The following is a 14,994-nucleotide window of genomic DNA, read 5'->3' as shown; positions in this document are numbered from 1 at the left end:
GACATCATGCTTGGTTAGGGTGGAGGGACAGCGCAGGAGGGGAAGACCCTCTATGAGGTGGATTGATTCAGTGACTGGGGTAATCGGGATGGGTGTGTCAGAGATAATGCAATTGGCACAGGATAGAGCAGGGTTTAAGGCTGTTGTTGTACATAGGGTCGTTATCAGTCACCAGTGACTCGACGGCACATAACAACAACAACCACCACAACAATGATGTTCATTTGTAGTTACCAAGGAGTAAAGAGAGGATTCACTCTTTAGAAAGTAGACACTTGTTTTTGGTGATGCTCAATGATTATATACACGTACCTTGGCAAAGGTAAACAGTATCACTAGGAAGTATGTAAGATAGAAGTACCTGTATATAATTGCTATGACACTTAGAATTTTGAAACAGCAAAACAACCAAAAATACATATGCACGTAATGTATTTAAAGCCATGTGTATATTTAAGGAGCTCTGGTGCATAGTCTATAGGGAGCTGTGCTGTTAACCTACAAACAGCACCTCTCTGAAGGTTTGAATCCACCAACAAGAGACAGGTAACCGCAGGAGGAGGCCAGTTTCCTCCTGTGTGATTTACAGCTTTTGAACCCCGCTCCCCTCCTGAGACTCAGCTATGAAGTGGTTCCAATTCAATGGCAATTAGAGTTTTTTTAATGTTGTTGTGCTATCTGTCTGTTTGATTTTCTTTAAAAAATATTAGCATGAAGAGGGTCATGGTTCCCAAACTCAGAAAAACTTCAGTGCTAGTTAATGATACCCTAAGCAAGAGGCAAAGAAGTTATTTGGGTAGTGAAATAAAGGTTTATTCAAAAGCATAAAGGAGGAAAGCCAGTGAATATCATTGCTTATGCTTTAGGCACGTTGCATTCAATAGTCACAACAAACCTCAAAAATAAAAAAAAATTCTCTGAACTACTAGAGGATTTATACCACTGAATGGTACAAAGCTAACAGAAATGTGAGTGAAATCAGATATGGAGAAATGGATAATGATGTGGACTGAAGACCAAACACAAAAAAATAATTCCTCTCAATACATTAACTAACAAGATCCTGGTTCTTCTGTGATGTTGCTGCTGTTAGTGCTATTACATCAAGTAACCCCGTGAACAACAGATTTGAAACCTGTCCTGTCCTGTGTCTTCTTCACAATCTGTGACACCCATGGCTGCTGTCACTGTGTCAGGCCACCTGGTTGAGGGCCTTCCTATCTTTAATTGACCTTCCACCTTCCCAAGCATGATGTCACTCTCCAAGGAATAACTTTTCCTAGCAGCATGCTCAGAGTTTGTGAGATGAAGTTTTTTTGGTTGGTTTTGTTTGTTTGTTTGTTTGCTTGTTTGTTTGTTTTTTGAGATGAAGTTTTGTCATCTTTGCCTCTAAGGAACACTGTGGCTGCACCTTCTCCAAGACACACCATTTTTTTCTTTTCCCAATCCATGAGATATTCAGTACTGTTCTCCAACACCATCAACTATTATTCTATAATCTTTACTCATTGTCCAGCTCTCAGCAAAATACCAAGTGATTGAAAAGACCATGGCCTGAATCAGGTGCACCTTAGTCCTCAAACTGACATCATTGCTTCTTAATAATTTAGAGAGTTACCTGATTGCAAACTTTCCCAGTGAAATGCTGATCTCCTGACTGCTTTTCCTATGATAAAGTCTGTGATATGATGTTCACAAAATGTACAAGCAGAACATATCAAGAACTTAAAGCAACACATGAGCATATATTAATAAAGTACATGGAAGCATAATATGGATACTTCTTAGATATAATCAAACAGTATTATATTTTTAGACTACATTAGATTTGTGGGTTCAAAGAATTAAAGACCTAATCTCCTGGCTAGGATACCTCAGAATTACATTGTACTCAATATAGTATAGTTCTTAAAGTTATCTTCTACATGTTAGTTTGGTAGGTAATCTCTAGGGTATTAAAAGCTCATGAGTGTCTTCCTTTGGATTAATTTTATCCAACAGAGTGTGTGTGAATACATGGATGAAAAAAATAATTTGCTTTATAAACTTTTACTTTATAAAGAAAACAGCAAAACAAAAAAATCAATAAGCCATGCTTTAAGAAGAAACTCTTGTGTGTAGCTTTATACAGCTACAGTACAGCTTAATAGATCCCCATTTCTCTGGACAGAAAAAAAAGAAAAACTCAAAGAAGAAATTAGTTTATAGGACAAATTGTTGTTAGCGGCTTTTGAGTCAAGTATAGCTCATAGCAACCCTATGAACAATAGATCCCTGTCCTATCCTGTGCCGTATGTATCAATTCTGATATACGTGAGTCAGTCACCATGTTAGTCCATCTGGTTGACAGTCTTCTTCACACACTCTTCACTTTTCTAAGCATAAGGTCCTTTTCCAAAGATTAGCCCCTTCTGAAAATATGCCCGGGGAGCTCTGGTTGCTTAATGGTAAGGAATTGTGCTGTAACACAAAGGAACACGGTTCAAACCCAATAGCTGCTTACTACATAGGTGAGAGAGGGGCAATCTCCTCCTGTGTGATTTACTGCCTTTGAAAACCTGTAGGATCAACTATGAGTTTTTACTTGATGGTACACAACAACAACAACAACAATAACAATGTCCAAAATATGTGTGATAAAGCTTCATCCTCCTTACCCCTACCCAGCTATGAGTACAGACTATTCATAGTAAGGACACAATAGATGGGCCCTGATAGAATGAGTGAAAAATGTAGATGAGAATCAGAATCGCAAATTAAAGAAAATTTAGACCTCCTGGATTCAGTAAGACTGGACAACTTCCTGAGACTGGGCCAGAGGATCTTCAACCCTTGAACTAAAACTAAACCCTGAGGTCACCTTGTAGCTAAGTTACAAATTGCCTCAAAAGTTAATATTAACAGTAAGTGCTGTTTTCTTTAAAACAGCTACACAACTACCAATTTGATGATAAATTACTCTGAAACAAAGATGAGAAAGTGAGGGAGTAGGGAAACTGGAATCATGGAAATGGAACAACCAGAGCAGAAATAATGAAAATGTTCATGCATTGTCAATAATGTAACCACTGTTACTGAATAAATTGTATAGTGAGTACTGAGTAAGAACTTAAACTGATGTGTAAACCTTCATGGAAAACAAAAATATTATTGAAAAATATTTTTTGCTAAATGCTTCCTGCCCTTCTTACAGCTACACTGTCCAGTCATAGCTACCATTTACATGGAACTAATGGACCCTTGAAATGTACTAGAGCAATAGTGGAACTGAATTTTTCATTATATTTCATTTTTATTATTTTAAACTTATGTGTAAAAACGGATAATCATTCTGTTATTAGAAAGCTCTGTGTATGTTATTATAATTTGTTATGTGAATCTACTTTTCTGTTTGTAAGTTCTTGGTCTCTAAATGCAGACGAATGTTTTCCATAAAAATTTTACTTCCAAACTGAGATATAATGCACACTGGGTTCCTATAGTTCATTAATAATGTTCGTATTGATTGCATGTTGAGATGATAAGACTGTATATGCACTCACTCACATTCTTTGCCACCCAGTTGAAATCAGCTCATTGCTGACTCTCCAGTGAATTTTCGGAGGCTGCAAATTGCTCTGGAGGAGACTGGCCATTTTCCTTCCATGGAGTTGTTGGCAGATTCACACCTCTTGTCTTTGAGTTGGCAGTGCAACTCTCTATGTGGTAACCACCAGAGCGCCAAATACATATTTTTGCTGCTGTTGTTATCTGCCAGTGAGTTGAAATCGACCCATAGCAAACCCTCTAGTAGTTTTTCAAAGGCTGTAAATTGCAAGGGGAAAAAATTGCCCACCTTTCTTCTACAAAGCAGCTCGTGGATTCAAACTGCCTAGATGTGTCAGAGACAATGAAATAAAATAAAACTGGCACAGAATAGAGCAGGGTTTAGGGCTGTTGTGCATAGGGTTGCTATGAGTCACAGGTGACTTGACAGCACATAACAACAACAATAACAATCCTGAGATTGGCAGTGCAACTCCTTTCCTACTAGACCACAAGAATTCACTAAATATATACTGTTGTTATGTACCATAGAGTAGGAACCAACCTATAGCTGACCTCCAGCTGCTTTTCAGAAGCAGTTAATCAAATGGGAGATTTCCATCCTTCTTCTGCAAAGCAGCTGGTGGCCTCGAACCGTGTGCCTTTGGGATTGCAGCGCAGCTTCTTGCCAGTAGGTCACCAGAGATTTCTATGATAGATTAAATATAGATAAAATATATTACTAAAATGAATTTCTCCTATTTCCTTTTATCTTTAAAACATAGTTATTATAGAGTTTTAAGATACATATATGACTACATTGTATACATTTACTTGTACTGGACATATTATATATGACTAACATGTATGTGGCCAACATTACATACAGCACTGAAAAACAAGAAACTCATAAAATATTACACAATTAGTGAAATATCACAGTATACAATGCATGGTTTAAAATTGGGAAGAGTGTATGGTGGAGATGTGTCCTGTCTCCATACCTTAAAAGTAAGAAAGATACAGGGGAAATTAGAAGAAGTGATTTAGAAAACTTTGAATGAAGCACATATTCCCTTTACAACCCCAGGTGTATTTAAAAACAAGTAGAAATGAGACTTAATTAAGCATATTGACTCTCACCATAGACCTGGACTCAAACAAAAGAACTCCAAACTTACTGTCATTAAGTCAATTTTGACTCATAACTGACTCTCCAGCAGGTTTCAGAGGCTGTAAATCATGTGGATGGAGACTGCTTATCTCTCTAGGAACCACCAGAAATGTGCCGCCTTTGGTTAGCAATGTAACACTCTACAGGTTACACTACCAGAGTTCCTTAAATTAATAAATACCTGAATAACTGACTGCTTGTCAAAATCAGAGGTTGAATTTTATCATATACATAACACAGGCAAATGATAAGTTAGTTGAAATTCTGAAGCAGGTTCCATGAAGTATATCATTTTAATGGTTTTTTTCAATCTGTATGAAAATATGACTTTATATGCTCATAAATATAGCAGGAAACCTAAAATAAGAGAAATGAGTCATGCAAAAGAGTAAAGCAAAGTTGCTCATTTTGCTTTAGTATATATTGAAGTCACATATCTTGGAGATGGAATAAGAAAGGTTCTCAATAAATAGACATTTTCTCTATATTTTGCTATTTATGTAATACAAATAATAATTCATAATATTTTCCTATTTTTTTATAATCTGTGGACATATCTGTCTCTGTATATATGGGATTCATTTCCCCCCTCATATTCAGAATCAAAATATGTTTCACTAAATTCTGTTAATGAGTAATTTCAGATATTCTGAATCATTAATGCAAATGTAATATTGTTTTCTATTTCAGTTAATTGATGGAAGAGAGAAATTAAGAGCTGAACTTGAAAATGAAAAAATATTTGTTCAAGATATGGTAAGGTTACCTTATTATTTCCTAGTAAATTTGAATTCAGGAATTTAAACAAATTTTTTCTAACTTTCATTTGTAACTATACTGTACACTATTCATTTCACCTTTACAAATGATCTAAATATGTTTAGGTAAATGTGAACACTTTTAAATTATCACTTTCAATAAAATGATTTGTAATAAACATACTGTGTAGAAAAATCTTACATAAGAAAGTATTACAATTTAAGACATTGTGTAATATTTCTACTTTCTACATTGGAATTAAAAACAAAACAATTATAAGAGTCCAATATTTTGAAAGATTTGCTATTTTTGGTTACAAATTGGCATAAAGGACAACAAAAACAGAGCCAGCTAGATATTTTGGCATTCCGTGTTAGTCTCATAAGAAAACACTGCCTTTTTATGTTCTTTTAAGAGAACTTTCCAGACGGCTGGTCTTTTATATTATCAGTTGACTACTCACCCTCTAAAAGCCCTGAGCCTCACCCCCTACCCAGCTTAGGGTAGTGTAGTTTGGCTTTCAAGTGATCACCACTAGTATGTCTTTGTTACCCTAAACTGACTGTGTTTATTATAATAAAACATAAAACACAGCTTGATTTGCGTACTAAATGTGCTCGAAAAGAATATGATACTGTTTAGAAGAGAAAAGGTTGTTCATAGGAAATCAGCACTGCCTCAGATATTGAAACATTTGCTTTTTTACAGCTTGTCACACTTTGTGCCAAGTCATGACTGCTCCTCTAACTCTGTTTTGTTATTCTCAGCACCATGTGTTTTGGTTTCCTTGTCATAGAAATTAATGCAAGACAATGCTCCTAAATTACAATGCAGCCTTCTAAAAAGCCAACATGGTAATGCAGGAAGCAAAGAACGCTATGGTTCACAACACACAAAAACCATGTGGTGGCTGACAAATTTGTGATTTTTGAACCTGTTACTTTTAAACACCTGGCCTATAAACAAACATAGTCTCTGTCACTATTTGAGTAGATTTGATCAGCTATGTCCAACCCCACTTCCACACTCTCAAGCCATTCCTCCAAAGTCCAGGTCTTTTGTCTAAAAACAAACTTCTAAATGTGCACATTGTCATTAAGATGGAGAGTGTTTTTATAGAGTGGGAAGGGAAAACCCATATTGTAAGTTTGTTAGCAGTAATAGAGAGGACAACAAACTACTTACTCAGTGGTTTCTGCCTATACTATTAGCAGACTCCATACGCTTTGAAGGACCTGGCTCCTTTCATTTTAACTGTGAGTGTTTACGGGTGCTATTGTATTGCCCACAGGGGAACCAATCATGTTTTATTTTGTAGTTTAGGAGTTTGTTGAGCCCCAAGCTTGTTGCCAAGCAGCCAGAGTCTGCATTACAAGCTCTTGAGGGCACCAGAGCCGTCAGCATGCTTAGAACTGCATTGGTGATCCATGTTTTCCATTTGTAGCTACATATTATGTTCTTCCTGTGACCAAAGTTTTCTTGGATTATTCAGTTTGTATCCAGAAAGATCACTATTTGGGGACTATCACCACCACCACATGTATTCTGTGATTCATGCTGAAGCAGGCTTCACTCTATCGTTACAGGCTTGGATCCTTGGTTTTCTTTGTTGGTCTCCATAGTACTTCCTTCAAGGACAGGATTTGTGACTATGTTGAGATGATGGTAAAATAAGATAAGAGAAGGTAGAGTTGAACAGAATCGTTTTATAGAATTACAAAATTACTCTCTGGCTAAAGGGTTTTTGTTCTGTGGTTGTCTATTCCTGATATAATTTACTTCTGATCTATTAAGAACCTACCAAGTTAAAGATCAATATAGAGGTAAGCAATAAAATGTAGAGCAATCATATCCTACATTTGGCTTTTGGGGCACCTATTGAATAATTTTCTGAAGATTATCCAAAAACAAATGGATTAGTAGTACATCAACAGACAACTGCCAGATATGCAAGCTGGATTTAGAAGAGGCCACAACCCTAAGGACATGATATTAATGTTAAATGGATCTTACTTAGCTGAAATCAGAGAGTACCAGAGATACTCTGTGTTTCATTTGACTATGTGAATCACAACAAATTGTGGCTTATCTTGATAAGAATGGGCATCCCAGAACACTTGATTGTGCTCAGGTGAAACCTGGACATGGACCAGGAAACAATCATCAGAACTGGGCAAAGGAAACATGGCATGGTTCCATACCAGGAAAGATGTACATTAGGGATGCATCCTATCTCCATAGCTTTTCAATCTATATGCAAAACATATCATTCAGGAGTCTGGGCTTATGAGAAGGAATGTGGCGTCAGGATTGGAGGAAGGCTCATCAATAACTGGCAATGAGTGGGTGATATAATCTTGCTTGCTGAAAATGAGGAGGACCTGATATGTTTGCTACAGAGTAGGTCAAGGATTGAGCTCAACATCAAGAAAACAGAGTCTCACCACCGGGCCAGTTGGCAGTATCATGATAGATGAAGAAGAAATTGAGGTTAACAATTTCAGCTTGCTTGGTTCCACAATCAAAATTTTGGCACCAGCAGTTATTAAATCAAAAGACAAATTGCTTTGGAAAAAAAATCTATTATCAGGGACCTCTTTAGAGTACTGAAGAGCAACGATGTTAGTCTAGATACTCAGGTGCGCCTGATTCAGGCCATCATCTTTGCAATTGCTTGCTATGCATCAGAGAGCTAAACAATGGCTAAGTCTGACAGAAGAATCAATGCCTTTCAGTTGTGACGCTGGAGAAGAGTGAACATACGTGGACTTCCAAGAGAGGAAACAGGTATATGCTGGAGAGAGTGCAAACAAATTGATTCTTAGAGGCAAGGATTTTGAAGCTCCACAAGGATTTTTGAAGCTCTGTCTTACATACTTTGGACACATGGCCAGGAGGGACGGATCCTTGGAGGAGGACACCATGCTTGGAAGAATGGAGGGACAGTACAGGACAGGAAGACCCTGGTTGAGATGAATTGACATAGTAACTGGGGTAATGGAGGTAGGTGTGTTAGAGACAATGAGATTGGCTCAAGATAGGGCAAGGTTCAGAGCTATTGTAAGGTCATGAAGAGATGCAAGCAACTCAATGGCACATAACAACAATAACTGAATGATTGTATAACTTCTTGCTATTCCTAAGCTGACTTCTTGTTATTTTGTTGAGTTGAAACTGACCTATAAGAATTGTGGTGTTTTTTTTAAATTTATATTTTTTTTTATTAATTTCAAGGAACATCTACAGAGATTTTGGAATTCCATTCTTTCATTGTTGCACTTTTCTCCCCGCCCCTCACCCCCAGTTCGCTCCTCTCCTTGAAAAGCAAAAGGAAAACTCCTTCATTGGTACACAATCCCCCACACACACCCCCACTCACACCCCAAATACACTCCATTCTGCAACCCTCATTCCGCACTCATATGATCATAAAAATTGTCTTTTATGATCTTTTTAAAATACATTTGTACTGATGTTCTGGAAATAATGCCTCCCAGCTAGAGACAATAGTGGTTCAGCAGTAGAATCCTCATCTTCTATGAAGGACACTTAGTTTGATTCTCAATCACACTTAATGTGCAACCACCAGTATGTTTCTATGATGCTCACTACATTTCAACAGAACTTCCAGACTAAGACAGCAATTTCCTTATCCTTTTATATCTTGACACTTTGCCATAATATGATTATCTTATTAACTTCTTTTTCTTTCCTAAGCACATCAATATAAAAATGTTGCACTAATAGTCCAATGAAGTTGGTGCTTATTACCATTAGTTCCAGTTTTGGTTAAAAGTTCCAAATTTACATTTGAAGGAATTGTCATAAAATACAAGTTAAATGCTTACTTTGGGAAATATTCTTTGTATTCCTAGAGGCAATACAAGGATATAGTGAGTTACATGTTGAATTATTAAGTAAAAATTTCTAGTAAGGAACACTTTGTGAAAGTTTAAGTAGTTCTATTCTACTAGCCACTCTGAGAAAAGATCAGGATCAGTAGTCTCCTCCCATAAAGAGTTACAGCTTTGCCAACACAATAGGAGGTTACAATGAGCCAGAATCTACTCCATTGCAATGGTTTTGTTGTTGCTTTTTAATAGAAGATATGTATGTGTAATACTGCTAGGAAATGAGATATGAATATATAGTTTATTGATAAAAATATTCTGAAAACATTTCTAGCTTGTACTGAACAGCACTCAATTGTCATTCCCACAAGTTACTTAGAAATATGTTTAACTAGGTAGAAAAAGATTTATATGTTTTGTGCAAATAATGCATGAGTCTTGGGTTTTTCCCCACTGTGTCCTCTTATATTCCTTCCTCAGGTATTTTTACAAATGTTTCATGCCTTTCCCCCTTCATTCATTGTTGCACATTTTATTCCTTTATACAGTTCTCTCCCTTGTCCATTTCAATACCATGTATATTATTTATCCCCTCTTTTCTTAGTTCCCCCCTCAGCATAATTTCCTCAGTGGTCACCCATTTTGTATACTATTTCATGAGTTCTTGGTTTGTCAGTGCTGCATACAATTCCATTTTGTAAATATACCTCATCTCTAGCCATTCATTTGTTGATGGGCACATGGGTTGTTTCCAACTCTTTGCTACTATGAACAAAACTGCAATAAACATAGGTGTACATATATCTGTTTGGGTGGCAGTTCTGGTTTCCTTAGGTTGTATTCCCAGTAGTGGAATTGTTGGGTCAAATGGTATTTCTATTTGCAACTTTCTGAGACAGCACCATACTGCCTTCCATAGTGGTTGCACCATTTTACACTTCCACTAACAGTGAATAAGGGTTCCAGTTTCTCCACAACCTTGCCAGCATTTGCTGTTTGCTGCTCTGCTGAATTTTGCTATTCTTACTGGGGTGAGATGATATCTCATAGTTGGTTTGAGTTGCATCTCTCTAAGAGCTAGGGATTTTTAACATTTTTTCATGTGTTTGTTCACCATCTGAATGTCTTCTTTGGTGAAGTGTCTGTTCATATACTGTGCCCATTTTGCTTTTGTGTTGTTTATCTTGTTGTGGCATTCTAGTATTGTATAAATTCTAGCTATAAGTCCCTTATCAGACATGTCATTACTGAATATGTTTTAACAGTCAGTGGCTTCCCTTTTTACCCTATTGGAGAAGATTTTGGATGTGTACAGAGGTTTGATTCTTAGAAGTTTCCATTCATCTATTTTATCCTCTTCTGGTTTTAAGTTTTTCAGGATGCTTCGGAGACTATTCAACTTGTGGATTAGTGCTTCTAGGGTTCTTCTAAGCGTTTCTCTAATTAAGTTTATAGTCCTTGGTTTTAGTCATAGGTCCTTGATCCATTTTGAGTTGGTTTTTGTGTATGGGGTGGGGTGTGGGCCTAGTTTGAGTTTTCTGCAGAAGGTTTTTCAATTTTGCCAACACCATTTTTTTAAAAGGCTGTCATTTTCCCACTCAACTGATTTCCTCTCCTTGTCAAAAATCAGTTGACCATAGGTAGATGGACTGATTTCTGGGTCCTCAATTCTATTCCATTGATGTATGTGTCTCTCATTGTATACCAGTACCACATTGTCAGACCAGCACGACAGTGTAGTAGAATTTGAAATCAGGGAGTGAGATGCCTCCAACATTTTTTCTCTTCTTAAGGAGTACTTTGCTTATTTGGGGTCTCTTTCCATTCCAACTGAAATTGGAGATTGCCTTTTCCATCTTGTAGAAGAATGGAAATGGAATTGAACTTGTAACTGGCCTTTTGTAGTACTGTCATTTTCACAATATTGAGCCTTCTTATCCATGAGCAAGTTATATTCTTCCATTTCTACAGGTCTCTTTTTGTTTCTTGTAGTAATGTTTTGTAATTTTCTTTGAGTAGATACTTTGTGTTTCTTGTTAGATTTACTCCCAAGTATTTACTCTTGTGATTAGCTATTGTGATGACTATTTTCTTTTTTCTTAGCTACAGTTCTATAATCTCTTTGTCACTGTAGAGAAGTCCAATTTATTTCTGCATATTGATCTTGTATCCTGCCACCTTGCTGAATTGGTTAACTATGTCCAGTAGTTTTCTTGTTGAGTCTTTAGGGTATTTTAGGTATACTGTCATATCATCTACATATAGAGATAATTTTACATCCCATTTGCCAGTTTGGATACCTCTTATTTCTCTCTCTTGTCTTATTGATAACACTAAGACTTCTAATACAATATTGAATAGGGGATGTGATAGTGGGCATCCTTGCCTAGGTCCTGTTCTCAAATTGAATCCCTTTAACCTCTCTCCATTCAGAACAATGTTGGCTCTTGGATTTGCATATATACTTTTTACAATGTTGAGTATATTCCCGTCTATTTTTATTTTGTTGAGCGTTTTAATCAAGAAAGGGTGTTGGATTTTGTCAAAGGCCTTTTCTGCATCAATTGATAGGATCATATGCTTCTTGTTTGCTTTGTTAATGTAATGAATTACACTGATTGTTTTTCTTATATTGAAACATCCTTGCATACATGTTATGAATCCCACTTGGTCATAGTGAAGTGTGTGTGTGTGTGTGTGTGTGTGTGTGTGTGTGTGTGTATCATTGGATTCTATTGGCCAGGATTTTATACAGGATGTTTGCATCTATGTTCATGAAAGATATTGGCCTTTAGTTTTCTATATTGTTGGTGTCTTTACCTGGCTTTGGTATCAAGGATATGTTTGCTTCATAGAATGAGTCTGGGAGAATTCCATCTTTTTCTATTTTCTGAAATAGTTTATGTAGAATTGGTGATAGTTCTTCTTTGAATGCTTGATAAAATTCACTTGTAAAATCATCTTGTCCAGGGCTTTTTTTGGCTGGAAGTTGTTTTATTACCATTTCAATTATTTCTTTTGTAATGGGTCTGTTCAGGTGTTCAATTTCTGTTTATGTTAGTTTAGGTAGTTTGCTATTTTCTAAGTATTTGTCCACTTCCTCTAGGTTTTTATATTTGTTTAAGTTTTTTTAATATTCCATGGTTGACCTTTTAATTTTAGTTAGTTCCATTGGGACACTGCCCGTTTCATATCCTATTTAGAGTATTTGTGTCTTTTCCTTTGTTAGTTTTACTAGTGGTTTGTGAATTTTATTGACTTTTTTGAAGAACCAACTCCTGGTTTTGTTGGTGGGTTCAGTTGTTTTCCTGTTTTCCATTTCATTTATTTCTGCCTTAATTTTTATCATGCAGTTTTTTTGGACAGTGTCAGGTTTTCTTACAGTTATTTTTCAATTTGATGGAGATGTTGGGTTATAGAGTAAATGGTCATTTTTTTCCTGTCTTTTAATCTGGTTGCCTGTTGTTATAAATTGACCTCTGATTACTGCTTTGGCTATTTCCCAAACATTTTGGTAAGTTGTGTTTCCATTGTCATTTTTTTCAATAAGCTCTTTAATTTCATTTTTTTATTTCTTCTAGTACCCACTCATGCTCAAGCAAGGTGTTGTTCATATTCCAAATGTATGGTTTTTTCCTTCTTTATCCTCTTGTTATTAATTTCTAATTTTGTAGCATTGTGGTCTGAGAAGACACTTTGTATTATTTCTGTGCTTTTGATTGTACTGATGCTTGTCTTTTGACCTAAAATGTGATATATCCTGGAGAATATTCCATTCACATTGGAGAAGTTATACTGTCCTTTTTGGGGATACCTATGAGATCTGGTTGGTTTATTGTGTGGTTTAATTCTTCAGGGGTTTTGTTGAGTTTCTTTCTGGAACTTCTATCTTTTCTTGAGAGTGGTGTATTGAAGTCACCAACTATTATAGTAGTGTTGTCTATTTCCTTTTCCAGTTTTTTTTTATGTTTGTTTTATATATTTTGCAGGTCTTTCATTTGGTGCATAGATATTTATTATTGTTATGTCCTCTTGTTCTATTGACCCTTTAAGCATTATGTAGTGACCTTCCTTGTCCTTTGTGATTGTTTTTGCACTGAAATTACTACTTTAGTCTGGTTGCCATTTGCTTGGTATATTCCTCCCCATCCTTTTATTTTGTCTTTCTTTATCTTCACTTTTCAAGTGTGTCTCTTGTAGAAAACATATCAATAGATTTTTTTATTTTATCCAATATGCTACTCTTCTTCTCTTCAACGGTGCATTTAAACCATTCACATTCAGTGTGATTATTGAGAGGCAAGGTTTTATTGCTATCATTGTGTTGAGTTCTTTTTGGTGTTGTTGCTAGTTTCTTTGGTCCATCTTGCTTTCTGTGGGTACCTTGTAAGAAGGACATCTCTCAGTGTTTCCTGCAAAGCTGGTCTTATTTTACAAACTCTCTTAGGTTCTGTTTTTCTTGGAATATCTTGGTCTCCTCTTCATATTTGATGGACAATTTTGCTGGCTACAGTATTCTTGTCATTCCATTGTCTTCTTGCTAGCATGATTTCTGTTGAGAAATTGGCACTTAATCATATTTGCTCTCCCTCATAGGCTATTCTTTATTTCTACCTTGCTGCTTTCAGATTCTCTCCTTATCTTTGGTTCTGACAAAGTTGACTATGATATGTCTTGGTGTTTTTCTTTTTGGGTCTATTCTATATGGTGTTCATTCAGCTTCTTGAATATATATTCTCTCATTCATCCTAGGAAATTTTCTTCTAATAATTCTTCCACAACTTTTGCAGTGCCTTTATTTGCTTCTTCCTGTTCTGGGATTCCAGTTATACATGTTATTCCTCTTGATGGTGTCCCACATAATTCTTAGGCTTTCTTCTTTTTCCTTCTTTTTGAATTCTACTTTTTGTTCTAGCAGATCAATGGTGAGAATTCTGTCTTCTATTTCATTGTTTCTGTGTTCCATCTCTTCAACCCTGTTCATGTGTCCCTCCATCATGTTGATAGCATCTGAGACATTGGTCCTCCTATTTTGGATCATGGTTTCTTATTTTTCCAGAGCCTCTAATGCTTTATTTGTCTTATATGTATTGTTTTGATTTTTTTTTAAGCTCCTCCTGGTTTTTGCTTTAAGTGTCCTGTAATTCTTCATGTTGATCTTTCACCCATTAAAAATATTCAATCCTTTTCTTTTAAATTCTGTGTCAGAGAATTTCATCAGACTTTCTGGCTTCAGGAAATCTATTAATACTGAGTCACTTTTGGGAATGCCCTCTTACTTTGGTCTTGTGAGGTAGCCTACTTTCTATGTGACATTGCTGTGGTAGAATTTTTTTGTGTCTGAGGCAATAGCAGGTTATTGATCTGAAGTCACTGTTGCAGAAGAGGGTGAGGCAGCTACCCTGCCTGAGTTTCTCCCTGTCTTCTGACCCAAGGGATGATCTGTTTCTGTTCAGTAGAGCAGCCTCCTCTTTCTTTTCTTTTTTTTTAAATTTTATTCTTTTGTGTGTGCATACCATCAAATCAGATCTGACTGGTAAAGGAGGAGCTTCCCCTCTTTCTCCAGCAGAGCATTTGGTGGATTCAAACCACATACCTCTGGGATTTCAGTGCAACTTCTTGCCACTAGGCCACCAGAGCTCCCTCAAAGCAGCCTCCTCTTTCAGACAATAGTCACAACTAGGC

General features: G+C 36.4%; 1 protein-coding gene across 1 annotated transcript in view; it reads left to right on the top strand.

Moving 5' to 3' along the window:
- Window positions 1-14,994, top strand: part of LOC102861313 (CDK5 regulatory subunit-associated protein 2-like) — a 138,201-nt gene that overhangs the window by 102,629 nt on the left and 20,578 nt on the right. The window contains exon 8 of the mRNA XM_006887102.1: window positions 5,390-5,455. Within this exon, the coding sequence (XP_006887164.1) occupies window positions 5,390-5,455 (66 nt within the window). The remainder of the gene's footprint in view (window positions 1-5,389; window positions 5,456-14,994) is intronic.

Source organism: Elephantulus edwardii, unplaced genomic scaffold (genome assembly GCF_000299155.1).
Source record: "Elephantulus edwardii isolate Elephantulus edwardi_28Jun2011 unplaced genomic scaffold, EleEdw1.0 scaffold00054, whole genome shotgun sequence".
NCBI classification, from domain to species: domain Eukaryota; kingdom Metazoa; phylum Chordata; class Mammalia; order Macroscelidea; family Macroscelididae; genus Elephantulus; species Elephantulus edwardii.
This window is presented reverse-complemented; position numbering and strand designations above follow the sequence as displayed.